The sequence below is a fragment of the Homarus americanus genome, unplaced genomic scaffold, assembly GCF_018991925.1.
Source record: "Homarus americanus isolate GMGI-L3 unplaced genomic scaffold, GMGI_Hamer_2.0 scaffold51476, whole genome shotgun sequence".
NCBI classification, from domain to species: Eukaryota; Metazoa; Arthropoda; class Malacostraca; order Decapoda; family Nephropidae; genus Homarus; species Homarus americanus.
The window spans coordinates 2731580-2750208 of NW_024736148.1; the positions used below are offsets into that span (position 1 = coordinate 2731580).

An 18629-nucleotide genomic window follows, 5' to 3' on the forward strand; every position below is an offset into this window, starting at 1 on the left:
ACAGTGGGGTATGCTATAACGAATCTAATTGGTTCTAGAACCTTGTTCGTTATAGCATTCATTAGTTATAGGATTAATCGTTCCAGGCCCCAAATACAACCATAACACTGAAAAATATAATATAAAATTGTAAAATTGTAGAAAAGTGCATAAATATGCATCTAAACCCCTGAAATAAAAGAATATCATTAATATTTGTAATAAAAAAACAATAAATTAGAAAAAATAAAAAATATTTAAATAATGTGAATATAGTAAAGAAGAATATCAACAAGAAGCGTTTATAGAATTCCCGGTGATGATCGTAAAAGAAAGGATATAACACTTGAAGAGAAGCTCGATTTTATCAACCCAAAATCACCCTTCTCCATCAAGTAAAGTGTTACATTTACTGTATGATTTCATTATTAGATATGAATGTAACATTTATTTAGACTGTGCTATCCTTTGTGTTAGGCTAACTACTAAATTTTTCGATTTCGAGTAATCTGCACCTAACCCTATTTTCTCCATAAGCCCTGTTATTTCTATTACGCGATTTTCTATAACACCTATTTTACAAGAACACAATTATCGCGTTATAGCAGAACTACCTGTAATTAAATTTGATGTTTATTTTCATTGTTTGTCTAATTTATCATGTATCAAAGTAATATTACTAAAAATTGTGTAGGTAGTAGGCAGCTACCAAACAGGTAGATACTACCGCCTGGGAAGATATTGGAAGCATAATGTGTTGTCTAATGGTAGACCCTGTTGCCATATGGCATCACGAAAATTGTGACCAAGTCCCAGGTTCAGCGCTGACCTGACTTTCTGCCTCATTTACACACAATTGCAGTTTGAATTGTTCCTCTAACTTTGACAACAACATACATACAGTATATTATTTCTCACTTTTGATCTTTTTTTACTTTTTGTATTTATTTATGGTTAGTTACTTAAAATAAGGCCAATTCACTTCAAGTAATGGCATCAAATGTTACCAGCTGGTGTAGTGTAAACACTAGTGACGCCACCAAGCCGCTCTGTATTTAACTGTCGGTAGTTTCAAGAATTAATGCAGTCATTTACTGAATATTCCTTGTAAAAAAATAAATTTTAAATTAATTATTTATAGGAGATAAGTATTATTATCAGTAAATATACCGATATGCATTACTGACCACTTCCACGGCTATAAATAGCCCAATCTGCGGTCACTTTTCCTTTCTTGTCTCCTCACTGGCAAATGGGGGGCGGGGGAGGGGTGTGTGATGATAGCTGTGTTTATTACAGGGGTATATTGTTCTTTTACGTATGTTAGACAGGTTTATAATACATTTTATTATTTTAATATACCGTAATCTTAATTTGAATCCAGCTTGCCAAACGAAGTTTCAGTATAAAATAATTAGTGGTAGGACCTTGTGAGTGGCTTACGATGTTTCCATCACCACTCTTGACACACTAAACCACAATATTTAAGAGGTAAGAATTTTATACTTGGTGATTAAGACGACCCCCTAACTTTGGGCAGATTTTTTTAATGTTCAAATTCCGTCTTATAAGCCGAGATATTCGGTACCCAGAAAATAAACTTCCTGTTCCAGGTACTGTATCTTAACGAATTCAGCGAATAGGTGGGTGGGTTCAGAGTGCTTGTGAGCTACGATTGGCTACTACTGTCATGGAAAATTAAATGCTTAAATTTAAAAGAAGAAAAATTAAAAATTAATAATCTTGTGAATGACTTTTTTAAAACAAGTTAACCTCACTGTTTGGCACAACTGAACTATTTGTATGTGGTTTGCTGATTTTATACCGGACAGCTGCCAACTGAACTAGTTTTGTTTACAAAATTTGTATTATAATAAATAGTGATGCCCACTTTTCAATTGTTTTGCTTGATAATTAATCAATCATCTCTTCCTTACGATGTCTTTTTATCTATTTTATTATGGCTACTGCCAGACGATTTTATTCAGCTAGGGAAGTCTCTCATAATCATGGGGTTAACAAAACTTTGCTGGTTCTACACTACATAGATTCAAACATATTCAGAATCCAGTTGCTCATAAATACCCACTTTTGCAAAGGAACACCTTACTTGGAACATGAATTCATCCCCTTCTCATCCTATTATTACACCCAGCTGAGGAAACCCTGTCAGTTTTGCCAAAGCATTATTCTGCTTTATCCCTCCCATCTGATGTACACCTTCCTCATCCCCATTATCCCCGCCCCCCCAGAAAAACACTTACCCCGACACACTGCTATCATCTTCCTCCTGCTCACTAGTGAATACTTCAATTCAGAATTCAAACCTCAGAGAGAGAGAGAGGATTGGCAAAGATAAGTGGTAAATGTGAAAGTGAAGCCAACTGTACAGTACTGTACCCTGTACAATAAGTCCCCATTGAACGTTAATCCTTTGAATGAATCCTCACTATAACAAACGCAAGTTTTTACTACCTGTTAGATATAAACTAGATTACCCCATATTTATGTGAATATGTTCTATTATGTTTTGTGTTAGTTATGGAATAAAGCGCCACTTTGAATGCGCATGTTATGTTTGTTTTGTTTTTACGGAAGGTCCCGAAAATATACTGGAAAGAGCAACATCGTTTGTGTCATTGTCTGAGCCTCTCGCATCATATTTCGTTGATATCCACCAAAAATGAACACTGTAACTTTAACAGGTTATGGGCCCAGGCACAGGTTGGTGTTTGATGGTGATGAAAGCAAGTATGAGTTGTGGGAAGTGAAGTTCTAGGCCATTTCAGACTTCAAAACTCGATGTCAATCAAGATGAAGACGTGCAGAGGTGACGGAGAAGAACGCTGAAGTGTTTGCAGAACTAGTCCAGTACCGACGAGAAGTCTTCCCTTATCACCCGAGATGCCAAGATGATGGTAGAAGTCATTAAAGATTCTCCGTGAACATTATCTAGGCAGCAGCAAAGCGAATTATTGCCTTGTATACAGAACTGACGTCACTCAAGAAATCCAATGAAGAGGCCATTACCGACTACGTGATACGGGCTGAAACGGCAGCAGCTTCATTGAAACTAGCAGGTGAAACCATCAGACCCAGTTTACTTGTAGCAATGTTATTAAAAGGATTACCTTTAGAATATAAGACATTTTCTACTGTTGTGATGCAGAAAGAAACAGCTGTTAGTTTTTCTGAATTTAAAGCAGCATTAAGAATTTTTGAAGAAACTGAAAAGTGTCAACAACAACAAGGTGACGATGCAGATAATGTGATGAATACAAAATTCAAAAATATGAATATTAAATGCTTTTCCTAGAAAATTAGGACACAGAAAATCTGAGTGCAGAAGTAAAGACAACTATAATCCTAATGAAGCAATGATACAAATTATTGCTGCAGAAATAATTCAGTAAAGTGCAGAAGTAAAGACAAATATAATCCTAATGAAGCTAAGCCTAGTAGGTGGTGTGATAACTGCAAATCCCCGACTCATGATACAAATTATTGCCGCAGAAATAATTCAGTAAAGTCTGTAACTAACAGTGAAGAAGATACCCATTCACTTGCATTTAGAGCTAGTGTCAGTTCTGTTTATGATAATGTAAGTAGTGCACAATGCCTGTTGGTAGACTGTGGAGCGACATCACATATCATAAGTGATAAATCCCAGTTTGTAAAATTGATCAGAATTTTGATTCTAACCATTGTATAGAATTGGCAGATGATAGTAGGCCAAATGGTATTGTATCAGGTAGAGGTGATGCAAGAGTTGAAATTAATGATGTTAATGGTAATAGTCAAAAAGTTCTACTCAAAAATGCTCTATTGTCTTTCAAACAGAATATATTTTCTGTTTTAGCAGCCACAGAGAAAGGTGCATCAGTAAATTTTACACCAAATTCTGCAGAATTGAAGGCCTCAGATGGTACAGTGTTTGATATTAATAAACATGGCAAACTGTATTATCTGAATAATGTGAACTCACAGAAAAACAGATACCCTTCGAAGCAACGCATAAAACCCAAACATTTGGAAGATTATGTTATGGAACCTGACTTTTCCAATATTTCCAGGTGTTCTGTTGATATTTGCTACAGAGTTGCAGATATTCCAAGAAACTACCAAGAGGCAGTCTCATCTCCAGAGTCCATGCAGTGGCATAAAGCCATGGATGAGGAAATGGAGGCTCTAAGAGACAATAACACATATGAACTCATGCCACCAGTTGAAGGTAGATCAGTATTGGTGGAAAATGGGTCTATGCAGTGAAACTTGGCCCTGATAGTGAAGAAAAATTCAAAGCTAGGTATGTAACTAAAGGCTATTCACAAGTTCAAGATGTGACTATCAAGAAACCTTCACCAACAGCTTGTGTTACATCAATAAGGATGTTACTGCAACAAGCAATACAAGACAACCTTATGATTCACCAAATGGATGTTAAAACTGCTTATCTGAATGCTGACATAGATTGTGAAATTTATTTAGAACAGCCAGAAGGTTATGTTAAAAGTAATATAGAAGGGAAAATTTTGTTTGTAAATTAAAAGAAATCTTTATATGGTTTGAAACAAGTGGCCACAAATTGAACAACATGCTACATAATTTTCTTTTGAGTGAAGATTTTCATCATTCTCTCTTAGATTATTGTATACTAGAATTGTAAACAAGGTGAAGGTCATTAATATTATCTGTAGACGATATAATTATTGCAGCCAGTATGGCGATATACTTAGTGAAAAACTTTCCTGTGTAATAAATTTAAAATGAAAGATTTAGGAAAAATGTCTTGTTCTTAGGTATGGAGTTCAAATTTGAAGATGACTGTATTAAGATAAATCAAACTAAATATTTAGAGAAAATACTTAATAGATTTAAAATGTCTGACTGCAACCCTAAGTCAATACCAATGTGATTTAAGTGTAAGTAAAATCATTAGTAGTTACTCAAAGAACTGTGTGATACTAGATTGTACAGACAAATTTGTCGGCAGTTTGATCTATGTAATGACTGGTACAAGACCGATCTATCTTATATTGTTTCAAAATTGTTGCAACATATGGCAAAGCCTACAAAACAACTTTTTGAATTAGCTAAACATGTTTGAATTATGTTAAAGGTACAATTCATTATAACTTAAAGTTCAGGAAATCAAACAGTCCATTAAAATTGATTGGTTACTGTGGATCAGATTGGGGTACATCGGAAGAAGTAGTATTACAGTTTACAGTTATCAATTAAATGAAGATGGTCCATTGATTTCTTGGAATCTAAGAAACAGAATGTTGTAGCATTGTCCTAATGTGAAGCTGAATATATGGCTTTAACAGCAGCTATGCAAGAAGTGAATTTCTTAAGACAGTTGTTAACTGATATGCAAAATTCTAATAGAGAACCTGTAACATTGAATGCTAATAATCAGGGAGCTATTGCATTGGGAGCTATTGTACATCATCAAAGGTCGAAACATATCGATATTAAGTACCATTTTATTAGATCAGAAGTAGATGGTATTATTAATCTGCAGTATGTTCCATCAAAAATAACATTGCTGATATGTTCACTAAACCAGTATCTAAAGAGAAACTAAAGAAGTTTGGTATTACATGAGGTGTACCCTAGTTTAAGAGGGGGATGTTAGATATAAACTAGGTTACCCCATATTTATGTGAATATGTTCTATTATGTTTTGTGTTAGTTATGGAATAAAGCGCCACTTTGAATGCGCATGTTATGTTTGTTTTGTTTTTACAGAAGGTCCCGAAAATATACTGGAAAGAGCAACATCGTTTGTGTCATTGTCTGAGCCTCTCGCATCATATTTCGTTGATATCCACCAAAAATGAACACTAACTTTAACACTACCCGTTTGCGCATTAGCTTAAAGAATGTTCTACTATTATGAAAGGTAAGTCACCCCCACCTTTCTGCTTTCTCACCACCACTACCTTTAGTATCACCACCTAAATCATAATTTCTCCTTCCTTCCTTCCTCCCTCCCACCCACCCAGTGCATCTCACCGACACTGCCTCTCTCACTCATTCTATGACTGTCATTCATGATGGTACAATATTGTACAATACTGTACATTTTTATTTGTTATTCTCACTTCATAATATAAAATTTATGTAACATAATGTAGAAGGAATACGACGTTGTTCAATTGTCTGGCAGTCCTGCAGGCAGTGTTACCAAACAAACTGACACGCATCATCGCACCACTTGTCACCTTCCTTCCTCCCACTGCATCTCACCAACACTCTCTCTGCCTTTCTCTCATTCGACTATGACTCATTCATGATACAATATTGTTTAACAAAAAATACTGTATTGCTAAACCAGTAGTAAATAAAAGCCAAATGAAAGTTTAACACAGTTGTCATTTGCTTACACTGCCTGCTTCACCATAGTAACAGACACTAATTGGGAGGTACCTCTTCCATCTCCCCTTGCAATGCTCCCTCCCAACAATCTGAACCCTACTCCCCTCCTCCTAACTGAGCCAGCTAACACCTCACGGCATGGCCCAGTAGCCTGGTGGTTACAGTAAGGAGTCTAACGTAACTGCAATGACATGATTAATCACTATTAAGCACTATTCTATCAGTAAACACTAATAAAAACAGTAAATCCAGTGAAATATGGCAGGGAAGGAGAAGAGTTGCAACTGCAGAAGACACTCAACTTGTGGTCATTCACTCCCCTTACCCATGCCCATTGCCAGGCATAGCCAGGAGTCCGTATGGGAGAAATGCATATCTTGCATAGTCTTAATTTGAGAATGGTGAAGGGCTTAGTGATAAACAAATGATATAACCATGCATTTTCCTATGATAATATACGAAACATTGTATCATTACTAGAGTGAATGAATTAATATTCCCACAAACAACAATTGACAACTCTGTTTATGTACCTTTATGTTTTACAGGTTTTATTGTTTTTATCTTCAGTATTTTGATATGTTGCAATTATTTTGTCACAGAGCTTAGTACAGGAACACATTCCCCCTTATTTCATTAATTTATATGGTAAAAATGTTTCGATGAATGTAATCCACCTAACGAAAGCATTTTAGTGCAACCCAACCCTTTTGTTCACTGGGGACATAATGCAAAATGCAGATCGAATGCAAAAACAGCAGTGAGCGAGTAACAAGCTTGTACAACAGTAGCAGACAATGGAGTAAGAGTGTCATGATGCATCCCATGCAATCACATAACAGTAGTGGACAATAGTAGCTCACACACACTCAGCCTACCCACTACATGCCCGGCATGTGCCTTTGAGTCAGAAACATGGTGCCATCTTTTGGAAATTCTTTCCCATACCCAGAACAAAGATTTTTAAGAATTTTCTGGAAATGACATGATGCAATCCTCAGATATTTGTTCCCATGCTCAGAATGTTGAGATTTTTCCCGGAATTTCTCAGAATGCTCAAAAAACTAACCGGCTATTGGAGAATTAAGGGATTGAAGATTCTGGTTAACAGAGAGATTACTCTATAGTATTCACAATCTCTGCTGCCTCTCGATTGTCAAATCTTGTTACTTTTAGTTCCTTACCCCTTCCATATTCTTGATCTTCCCACTTCTGTCTCTCATTATCCACCTCTTAATTATACACTTCACTAATCTTTTACTTCCCATTCTCTCAATATATTCATACTACCAATACAAGCTCTGATAATAAAAATAAGTAATAAAAAGAAATAATAACAATAATAGTTGGTCATTTGTTTATCAAAAGTGCCCATTCTTCTAAAGAATTCACTCATGCTCAAAACACTACAAAGTCAAAGAAATGAGAAGAAAAAAAATACTGCGCTACTGTACAATAAAATATCACAAAAAAGTGATATTCGACTTTTATTATTCATATAGGTGCAGTAGACCCTCGCCAACAGCAGATTCCATGTATCCAGGGTTTTCACTCTGAATACCATTTTGCCAACCATGGAATACAATTTTATGCATCTGGGGATTAGCAAGGCAGCTTTATCCCCCCACGGTCTAATAAGAACATAAGAACATAAGAATGGAGGAAACTGCAGCAGGCCTATTGACCCATACTGGGCAGTCCCATTTACACCCAGCCCTATTACTCATATATCCATCCAACCTAAGTTTGAAGCTATCCAGCGTATTCGAGTTAATGACGATGTTTGGTGACCAGAATTGAGCTGCGTAATCCAAGTGAGGTTTCACAAGCGCAAGATATAGTTTTAAGATGACCTCGTTAATCTTGTAACTAACACTTTGTATGAACCCAAGTACTTGGCTTAAGATTCCTACTTATCATTACTCCTAAATCTCTCTCGCAGTCGGATTTCTCAATAACATCATTGTTCATCTGGTATCTGGTTTCCCTGTTTACATGTCATATACTGAGTGCTTTACATTTGTCCACATTGAATTTCATCTGCCATTTTTCAGACCATTCGAAAAATTTGTTTAGATCTTCCTATAGTTTTGCAGAGTCCTCGTCAGATTTAATTACATGTCCTATTTTAGTGTCATCAGCAAATTTACTTATGTTGCTGTCTGTTCGATATCTATGTCATTTATGTATATAATAAATAATAATGGTCCAAGTACTGAGCCTTGCGGAACTCCACTAGTGACGCGTTCAATGCGATTTAGTGCCGTAATGCTCACTGCTGTTTTCGTCCTGTAACCACCCCTAATCCATTTTAGAATATCACCTGTAATGCCACTGAGCCTCCACTTTTCTTATTAGTCTTTCGTGGGGACTCTGTCGGCTTTGCTAAAGTCGATATACCACATCATAATTGTGCCCTCGGTCCAATGATTCGAAACTGATGAAAAGAATGTTAATAATAGTTAACATGAACCGCTTGTAGCCATGTTGGGAATCATTGATCAACTTGTGCTTCCAGGTGATTTCAAATAGAGTTTGAAATGACTGCTTCCATTAATTTGCCTACAATTGATGTTAGGCTGATTGGACGTAGTTAGAGGATAGTGATCTATCTTCCTTCTTGAAAATCGGTATTACATTCAGCATCCCCCAGGATTCTGGTACTACACCTGCTTTTAAGGACATGTTAAACAACTTTGCTAAGGGCATACTAAGCTCTTCCTTACATTCTTTTAATACTCTGGCAATTATCTCATCGGGACCTGGTGACTTATTAGGCTTTAGTTTGTCTATTTGCTTACTAACATCGTTACTAGTCACTACTATTTCGCTTAAATTTTCGGTGGTGAAAACTGTTGAAAAATATTTATTCAGATTATTGCTCATTTCTTCATCATTATCAGTTAGCTCGACGGTATCTGACTGTATTGGGCCAATCTTTTCTCGTGTTTTAGTTTGATACATTTGATAGAATCCCTTGGGGTTTGACTTTGCCTCCTTTGCTATCTTCAGCTCATTATTCCTCTTGGCTTTTCTTATCTCGGTCTTAACCCTACCGGCCAATACCTTATAATAATCCTGAAGGTAAACTTCACCACGATTTATTCTCCTACCTATAGCCTTCCTCTACAAATGTGAGAAATTTATAAAAGAAATACTAATAAATAAATGAGTACTGCATTACCATTTGGCAATCGTTTCACTAAGTATACGGGAAACAGGAGTGTGATCCCATGATCGTGTGCTAATCCCATGCACGAAATTTTTTTCTTCATGGTTTTTACCATATGATTTTTAAATTCCCCCAAATTCTGTATGAACAATTATGTGTGCATGTAAAAGTATAGCAAAGAGTATATCTACATGAAAATACAGGTTAAAAAATAACAATAACACAGCTTGGCTTGGTAGAGGGAGACTGAGATCCCCAACGCCACTCCCCTCCTCCCTGTCCTACAGTCGTGTGCTACTTCCCACACAGGAAGAAATGTTTATTCTCTTATGTTTTGGACCTTATGATACTCATTTCTTTTATTTATTTTTTGCACATTCTGTATGATTGATTGATTGTATCAGTGTGTGTGTGTGTGTGTGTGTGTGTGTGTGTGTGAAAAATTTTTTATCTTCCCAAAATTACAAGTGGAAAAATAACAATAACACAGCTTACACCTTGGCCTGGCAAGGTAAGAGCTAGGGGGATGTAGCTACAGTGACAGTCTTATGTGGCAACCTGCCAAGTCCACACACACACACACTTTCACTTCACACACATGCTCTTCATTTCTTTCATTTTATAGCAACATGCCATCTCCACAGAGATGTACTGTAAAATTTATATTAATAGTAATATCTCTGTTAGCCAGAATCTTTCTTAACCGGAACTCTCTCATAGCTGAAATTGAAATTTTCTTGTGAATCATTCCCAAAGCAGGAATTTTCCGGAAAATTCTGGCTTTGGAATTGAGAAAATTTTCCTGAAACCTGGAAAATTCTGGGGATGGGGGATTTCCCCCCAGGTTTGAGAGCTGAAATAATGCATCATTCTGGAAAATTCAAATTCCGACAAAACTCCGGTACCGGAAAAATTCCAGGGATGGGGGATTTCTTTCCAGGTCCGAGAGATGGCTTTTGAGAAAAATTTTCCGGCACCCAAAAAATTCCAGGGATGGGGATTTTTTCCGGCTTTGAGAGAGTTGTCTCATTACCCGGAAATCTTCCTGGAAGTGTTCTGTACCAATTGTTCCAGCTAATGGAAATATAGTATCTCTGTATATATTTAGTTTATATATTAAGCTGTTTATGTATTCGACTTAAATTTAATTAAATGTACAATACAGGTATTGTTTAGTGAAGGAACAGGGAACTGAGTTAGGTTTCGACAAGTGTTATCCGTAGCCATGAAGCCTAGCCCAGTATTTCCCATAAGCCTTTAGTTTCACCAACCACGGGGTTTTTCAGGAACCTAACCCCCACGGTTGATGAGGGACTACTGTATACTGTATCAATGTAAGTATCAATGCGAGTGGTTCCCTGTGCCACCTCCCAACTTCAACTTCTTAGAAGCCAATATAATATGACATAATAAACACAAGAAAATGTCAATTAAAATAAGACAAGGTAAAAATAAAAAAATAAAATAAACATTAATACTAAATCCATGGCTGTACTTAACCACTGCATACCATCCTGGTTCTGCCAAAGATTGATTATTCTGTCAATCTTTCACTCATTCCAAAATAGTATACAAATAGCATAAATCCTTCCTGTACTGCAGTAATTTGATTTATTGTTAAATTTAATGGAATAACATAGAAACTTAAGTCAGAAAATATCCCATTTCATCCCAGGCATTATTGAATTCCATTTCTGTGAATTCCATATTTTTAGTCACCTGAAAAACAGCATACCTTCAGAAGTCGAAGGTTTGCTGTAATATTTTCTGGTCAATATATATCACTGCTCTTACCTCAAAGAAGCTTTCTGCAAACTGCAAAGTGTAGATACCACAATCTGAGTAGTTCATTTGTTGTGGGACTCTAGGGCATGCACCCTTCATGGTGTCACGGTTGTAGGCCTTCTCCGTTCCTTTTCTTATTCTGTGCTCCACCATGAGATAGTCTCTGTGTTGCCACAACTGGCTCGGTTTGCTCCGGTGAGAGAGTCAAAGATCAAAATACACGGCCTGAATAAAACAAAAATAAATAACTTTGAGTTGTGTTGTCATGCGATGCCTCAACCCCTCTCCCTCCCAACTGTTACTTGATATAAATGAAAACTGTTGTGTCAAATAAAATAAAATTTAAATGATGCCCATAACCTATTACAGTAATTTATTTCAATAAGCCTTAACCTACATACTCTGTATATATAAAAAAAAAATTTAAAAAAATCTCTTCTAAGACCTTTCCCACTATATTGCAGAGTGGCCAGAAACAAGACCAAATGCAAACCTTCATTTGCTGTCATTTACTTATTACTTAACCTTCCCATAACCCATCACACCATGCTCTTGTATTGTTCATACACACCGCTGCCTCCAGCATGTCCATTCTCCTCACTTCTAGTGTGTCCTTTACCCCATGTTTCTGTTCTTGGTCTTCCCATCTTCTTCCTACCATCCCCACCTCTAAATTCACCAATACACTGCAGCTACATAACCTTTTAATCTTATCACATCTTAAACTCCGTGTTTAAATAAAAACAATTCTTTTCCACCTCTCTTCTCTATAATGACAATAGTAATCCTAACAATTGTAAGAGGTGACATAAAATACTGACAGTCTACCCAGATGCACCTCAGCCCATCTCCTAGAATAAACAAAACAATGTTTTTTGTAGCATTATGTTAAAACAAACTCTCATAAATCAACACAGCTAAAATTATGGGACGTGAAATGGCCTGTTTACTAGTGATCAGCTCATGGGAAGATGGAGGGGGGAGGGAGGTGAGGTGATACATTTGACAGTTGATGCCAAGGTCTAGTGCTTATTTATTTATCTGTCCTTAAGCGTGACTAGGTTTTTTCTTATAAAATGTCACTGAACTGACATGTTCTAATTAATTTTATTGCAAAAGGCTAAAAATTTTATCTCTTGTGCAAAATATATGACGTCTATATTCAAATTATTTCACTGTCTTGTAAGGATTCTAGCAATACAAATTATATTCTTCTAACTTTAGTCTGTGATATTATATAAGATAAAAACTGTAAGCCTATAACCACCCAACCCTGGCTGGGAAGATGGGGGGGAGGAGGACGATGGTGACAATGACAGTTTGACAATTGGACGAAGGTCTAGTGATGTATTTATTTGTTTATTTATGTCCTTCAGATTGAGTTTTTGTTTTTTGTTTATAAAAAGTCACAGAAGTGACCGGGAAGAATATAATTTACACTGCTGGAATTCTTATAAGATAGTGATTAATTTGAATATAATCATGCTATAGTTTGCACTAGACAAAAATTTTAGTAATCATTTAATACATTGTGGGTGTAAGCTTTAAATCAATAATCTTAAATTGAATCGCTTTAAATTGACGCCTGTATTTCATCTATTTTCTATGGGGGTAAATTGGTCCGCTTAACATTATTTCGTGTAACGTTGTGTTTTCAAGAACATAACTCTGACATTAAGTGAGGACATACTGTATGTAACAAATAAAGGTAAGACACAGGCTGCTTAGCACCTCAAAGTAAAGTCGTCATAGCGATGCCGAAAAGAAGGTAGTGATTCCTTACCTTTCTGATTCTTTAGTGTATAATCAAAGACAAAAGTTGCGTCGAGGTTTTGTCCAAAGATTAAATACAACTCAGAAACATTATGAGCCCCCTATCACAAGGCAGAGTGCACCAAAAGTTTAACCCTTTGGCATATGTTTTCACCAAATTTCACGACACCCACTTTTTGTCTTTCATTGTACTGTACATGTTATTATGTATTTCATACACAAAATTATTAAAACCTGCAGGTTATATGCCCATGCTGTAAATGAAATATAAATGAATTTTGTGAACAGACTTGGGGCCCCAACCCCACTGGTTGAGCTACGTCCTTATACAAGTACCATATCCAGGATATAGGTATTCCAAAATCCGAGACCCTTCGCCCCAAGCATTTCAGAAAAAGGATACCCAACCTGTACCAACACACAATATTCCACAAGTGAAATATTTTCATTTGTAATTCACAAACTTACACAATCTAAGAGCTTTTCAAACATTTTATATTAACTACACCACAAAGCAAATGAGTTTCCATTGTAATAAATCAATTGATTGAAACTCAGCATTTCCATTATAAAGTAACTGCCAACTAATATTCAGCTGACATCTGAGATAAATCAACTTGCTTCTGGAAAAAAAAAATATTTTATCTGCAAACACAAGTACATTGACCTAACCTTTGTTAATCCCAAAATACCTGTATATAAGTATTCACTTCATCACTTAGAACCACAGTGGTTTGTCTGTATTAGCCCGTCTCATGGCAATAACAATTATATAAATTTGGATTAATACATTTAGTTTATATAATCCAATCACCCTACTGTAATTTTCCATAAGCTGTGAGGTGCCATGTGCTGATCACGTGAGGGGAAATTCCTCTATCAGTCCACCGACCTTGAGAATGTAGGGTTAGCCCAGCCTCTCCTTCAGAGCGTCCCCTCACTGCACCAGTCTTCACTTGAATCTCACGAGAATCAGACGGGTGACCTAACTCAGCCAAGCTGAGCCCCCGTCCTTAACTAACACTCACAGCTTACAGTGTTAATTATGGTGCATCTATTAATAGACTGTGACCAATATAGTTTTACCAATAAATGGAGAAAAGACCATTTTGGGTTTGTAACTTAACCCCTCAACTTATTTATATATAAGCCAAGTTAGGGGAACTCTACCCAAAGCTTATATATAAAGGTGGCAGCCAAAAGATAGATCCATTAACTGAGCCAGTGAAACTAACTGTGCAAGGAACCGACATCACTGTAACCCAAGTAACAGTGAAATTTTCTAAGTGTCATTCTCCAAGGCAACAGACTATATACCAAATATATTCTCGTGAGCAACGTTATATGTCAAGTGATATATTTAAATGTCATCCCAGATTGACAAAAAAAAAATTATTTTCTCAATAACATTTAATAAGCGAGTTAACAATAATTCACTGTAGTATGGCAACACCCCATGCCGAGGAACAGGCCTACGTGACCCAGTACATTCCTTTAGCCAGCCGTGGGAGTATCCATCACTACAAAGACTCCAACGTCTCAGACACCCACTGTCCCCAACTCTCAAGTGTTGTGGAGACGCTGTCTGTACATTTTTTTTTCCCTTCTCAAAGAACAACCAACCCATACAGCTACAGTACAACCCTGTGCCCAAGGCACGGTTGAGACAAATACCTGTTAGACTTCCCAAGTTGTTTAACTAAGTGTAAAAACAGTGTTGTAAATTCTTTGTGGAACCAGCCACATCTAGTACAGGCCAACTGTTTGACCTGTCATACTCAATCAACTCCAAGAGGTCTACCAGCTCCAAGGTGCATTAACCTATGTGACCTCACATGATCGCCTGACGACACCAGTGAACGCCAAGTTCATCGGGTTCGCCATCCATCACCCCTCAAGTGGTTGACCGTGGTTACTCTCATCAACACCAGACGCCATCACGAATTCTTCAAGGACATCATCTTTAAACTAAACACCAGCAATCCTGATAGTGAATCATCTGCAAAAACAAGTACATTGACCTAACCTTTGTTAATCCCAAAATATATAAGTATTCAATTCATCACTTAGAACCACAGTGGTTTGTCTTGCTTCAATCTTGGCTTCACAATATGAGCCAAGAACACCTTGATCTCCAACTTCTTGAAAACTTGTTTGCATTTTTACCTAAATATCTAGAAAACACCTTGGAGATAATGACTCACTGTTTGATGGTTGATGGAGTCTCAGTTTTGATAGTCTGGGTCTCCCCAGGGCCTGGCTCCTCAACTTTACTTTTCTTATTGGGGGGAGTTTCCTCATCCTCCTCTTCATCCTCCTCCAGTTCATCTTCGTCCCCCTCGGCTTCATCTCGGTCACTCCACTCCCCATCATCAATAACAGGAATCTGGAATGGTGTTCAAATTATATATATATATATATATATATATATATATATATATATATATATATATATATACAGTTGTACCCCACTTAAGCGGTCAATTAGAACCCAGAGGGTCCCGCGTTAAGTGAAATCCGCGTTAAGTGAACAACAGAACATATGGGATTAAATTCCAATAGAAACCAGCCCCACCCCCAAACTCCACTTTTTGAAGACACATACACTATGTTGTAGTAAAAATAACATCTTAATTTTATGATGGTACATGCACACAATTAATACTTAAGAGAAATAGAGAAATACAGTCGCCAAGTTAATGTCCATTCAAATAATGGACTCAACTCCCTCCCCCTCTCACACTACACTGCCGGCTCTTCCCTCTCAGAGAAATTTTTGGGGGAAAACCACTAAATTTTAATAAATAATACCTCAAACTAAAGTTAGGATAATACAATTGACATTGCTGGATTCCTTGTAAGACCAGGAATATTTTGAATATAAATGTCATATATTTTGCACAAAAGATAACATAGTTACCTAGAGAAAAATTTTTATCTAAAATTTGTATGTTTAATGCAAAATATATGATGTTTATATTCAAAATGATCACCAAATTATAAGAATTCCAGCAATGTAAATTATATTCTGACCGGGTAATTTGTATGAATTTTATGAGCTAAAACAAATATCTTCAGTTAATAAAAAAAAAATAATCTTCACGACACTATCTGTCAATCAAAGTACCCCACCTTGCCTCCCCCCCTCTTCCAACCGTGCGGTCAGTCCCAACCCTCCCCCCCACCCCCCACCAATCCTCCCTTCCAGAGTTTTTAACATTTAGTATTAAATAATACCTCAGATTAAAGTTAGGATAATATAATTGACATTGCTGGATTCCTTGTAAGACCAGGAATATTTTGAATATAAATGTCATATATTTTGCACAAAAGATAACATAGTTAATTTGAGAAAAATTTTTATCTAAAATTTGTATGTCTAATGCAAAAATATGATGTTTATATTCAAAATGATCATCAAATTATAAGAATTCCAGCAATGTAAATTATATTCAGACCGGGTAATTTGTATGAATTTTATGAGCTAAAACAAATATCTTCAGTTAATAAAAAATAATAATAATTCTTCACGGGGTAACAGATGGTCGGTCGGTCCCTCCCTCCCCCCCACCCCCCACCAACCGTCCCAAGGAGATGTGTGGGATAACCACTAAATTTTAATAAATAATACCTCAAACTAAAGTTAGGATAATATAATTGACATTGCTGGATTCCTTGTAAGACCAGGAATATTTTGAATATAAATGTCATATATTTTGCACAAAAGATAACATAGTTACTCTGAGAAAAATTTTTATCTAAAATTTGTATGTCTAATACAAAATATATGATGTTTATATTCAAAATGATCACCAAATTATAAGAATTCCAGCAATGTAAATTATATTCTGGCAGGGTAATTTGTATGAATTTTATGAGCTAAAACAGGCAGTCAGGCAGGGTGGCGGGTGGGGCAAATCTAAAAATAGCGTCTCGAGCCGGACACTCACCGCGTATATGTGGAAAAAAGTGTTTTTCCAGTTTGTCCTACATAATTACAATTACATTTGCTACAAGGAATACAATAAACACTTCCATTTACATTCAAACTTGGGCTATTCCTTATTAACATATTGGTAATGGTTGAGTCATACTTGAAAACAATATTAATATTTAGAAGCTTGAGGGACCGAACTAACGGGACAAATTCATTACGTAATGAATGTTGTTTTCAAGTATGACTCAACCATTACCAATATGTTAATAAGAAATAGCCCAAGTTTGAATGTAAATGGAAGTGTTTATTGTATTCCATGTAGCAAATGTAATTGTAATTATGTAGGACAAACAGGAAAAACACTGCAGCTTAGAATCAAACAACATAAGTATAATATCAGAACTGCATCTGAAAGCAGTGCCTTGTTCGTTCATGTTAGGAATAATAATCACCCCATTGCTTGGGAAAAAAGCTTAGAAGTATTTAAATCATCTTGTGTCAGAGAAAGACTTCTGGTTGAAGCTAGTTTGATTAAGGAATTAAAATCAATAAACCTAAGTGATGGTCAGTTCAAAACTGATAATATGTTACATAAATTTATTTGTCAGTGGCCCAAGGTTAAAAATGCTTTGAAAACCTTTGATCTTGATGTATGATAGTTATTTTGTGGGTCCCTTTTTTCTGACCTGACCTGTCTAGTCACGTCACCACCCTTCTCTTAAGCTCCTCTACGTGTGTGTTGGTGTGCGGATTAGTGGATGTCATCATTATGACCTGACCTTATATTTTTAGGTCACCCTGTATATTTAAGCCTCTCTCTGTCCATGTAACCCAGTTGCCTCTGAAGATGTCTTGAATAAAGACGAAAGCTAAGGTACTCCGTTGTTTCCATTTTCCCGTGTGATTTTATCAATATTTATCTTATCCACGTTTTCATTGTGGATTTACATATATATATATATATATATATATATATATATATATATATATATATATATATATATATATATATATATATATATATATATATATATATATATATATATATATATATATATATATATATATGTAAATTGTAATTTACATATTATTCATATTATGCTAGAGCGCCCACAAAACATGAGAAACGTTTGAGTCCCCCAGTAGAGATGTCCGTTCTCTATCCACTCCAGGATGTCCGTTTTCTTTTTGTGTACTCGCTCAGGGACTCAAGTATTTCTGTATATGACACAGGATGATAAGGAATTTGAATTTATTTGTTTATTTATTTATATATAATATACTGTAATATATTAAATATACTGCAAGTATTTTCTTTAATTTATATACGTGTTTCGCGAAAAAGGGAGGCTACATTTATGGTGATCGTTAAGGACCAAACTCCGAATCCATGACGTGACTTCTGTTCATTATTTATATCCTAAATTTACCACTGTAGGTAGTTTCAAGAATTAATGCAGTCATTTACTGAATATTCTTTGCAAAAAAATAAATTTTAAATGAATTATTTATAAGAGATAAGTATTATGATCAGTAAATATACAGATATGCATTACTGACCACCTCCGAACACAAGGATGGCTAAAAATAGCCACAGGC

General features: G+C 35.9%; 1 protein-coding gene across 1 annotated transcript in view; it reads right to left on the minus strand.

The window, feature by feature from the left end:
- Positions 1-4312: 4312 nt before the first annotated feature.
- Positions 4313-18629, minus strand: part of LOC121871982 (putative mediator of RNA polymerase II transcription subunit 26) — an 85065-nt gene continuing 70748 nt past the window's right edge. Inside the window, exons 23-24 of the mRNA XM_042374603.1 lie at positions 15298-15479; positions 4313-4373 (exon numbers count right to left, since the gene is read on the minus strand). Of these exons, the coding sequence (XP_042230537.1) occupies positions 4313-4373; positions 15298-15479 (243 nt within the window). The remainder of the gene's footprint in view (positions 4374-15297; positions 15480-18629) is intronic.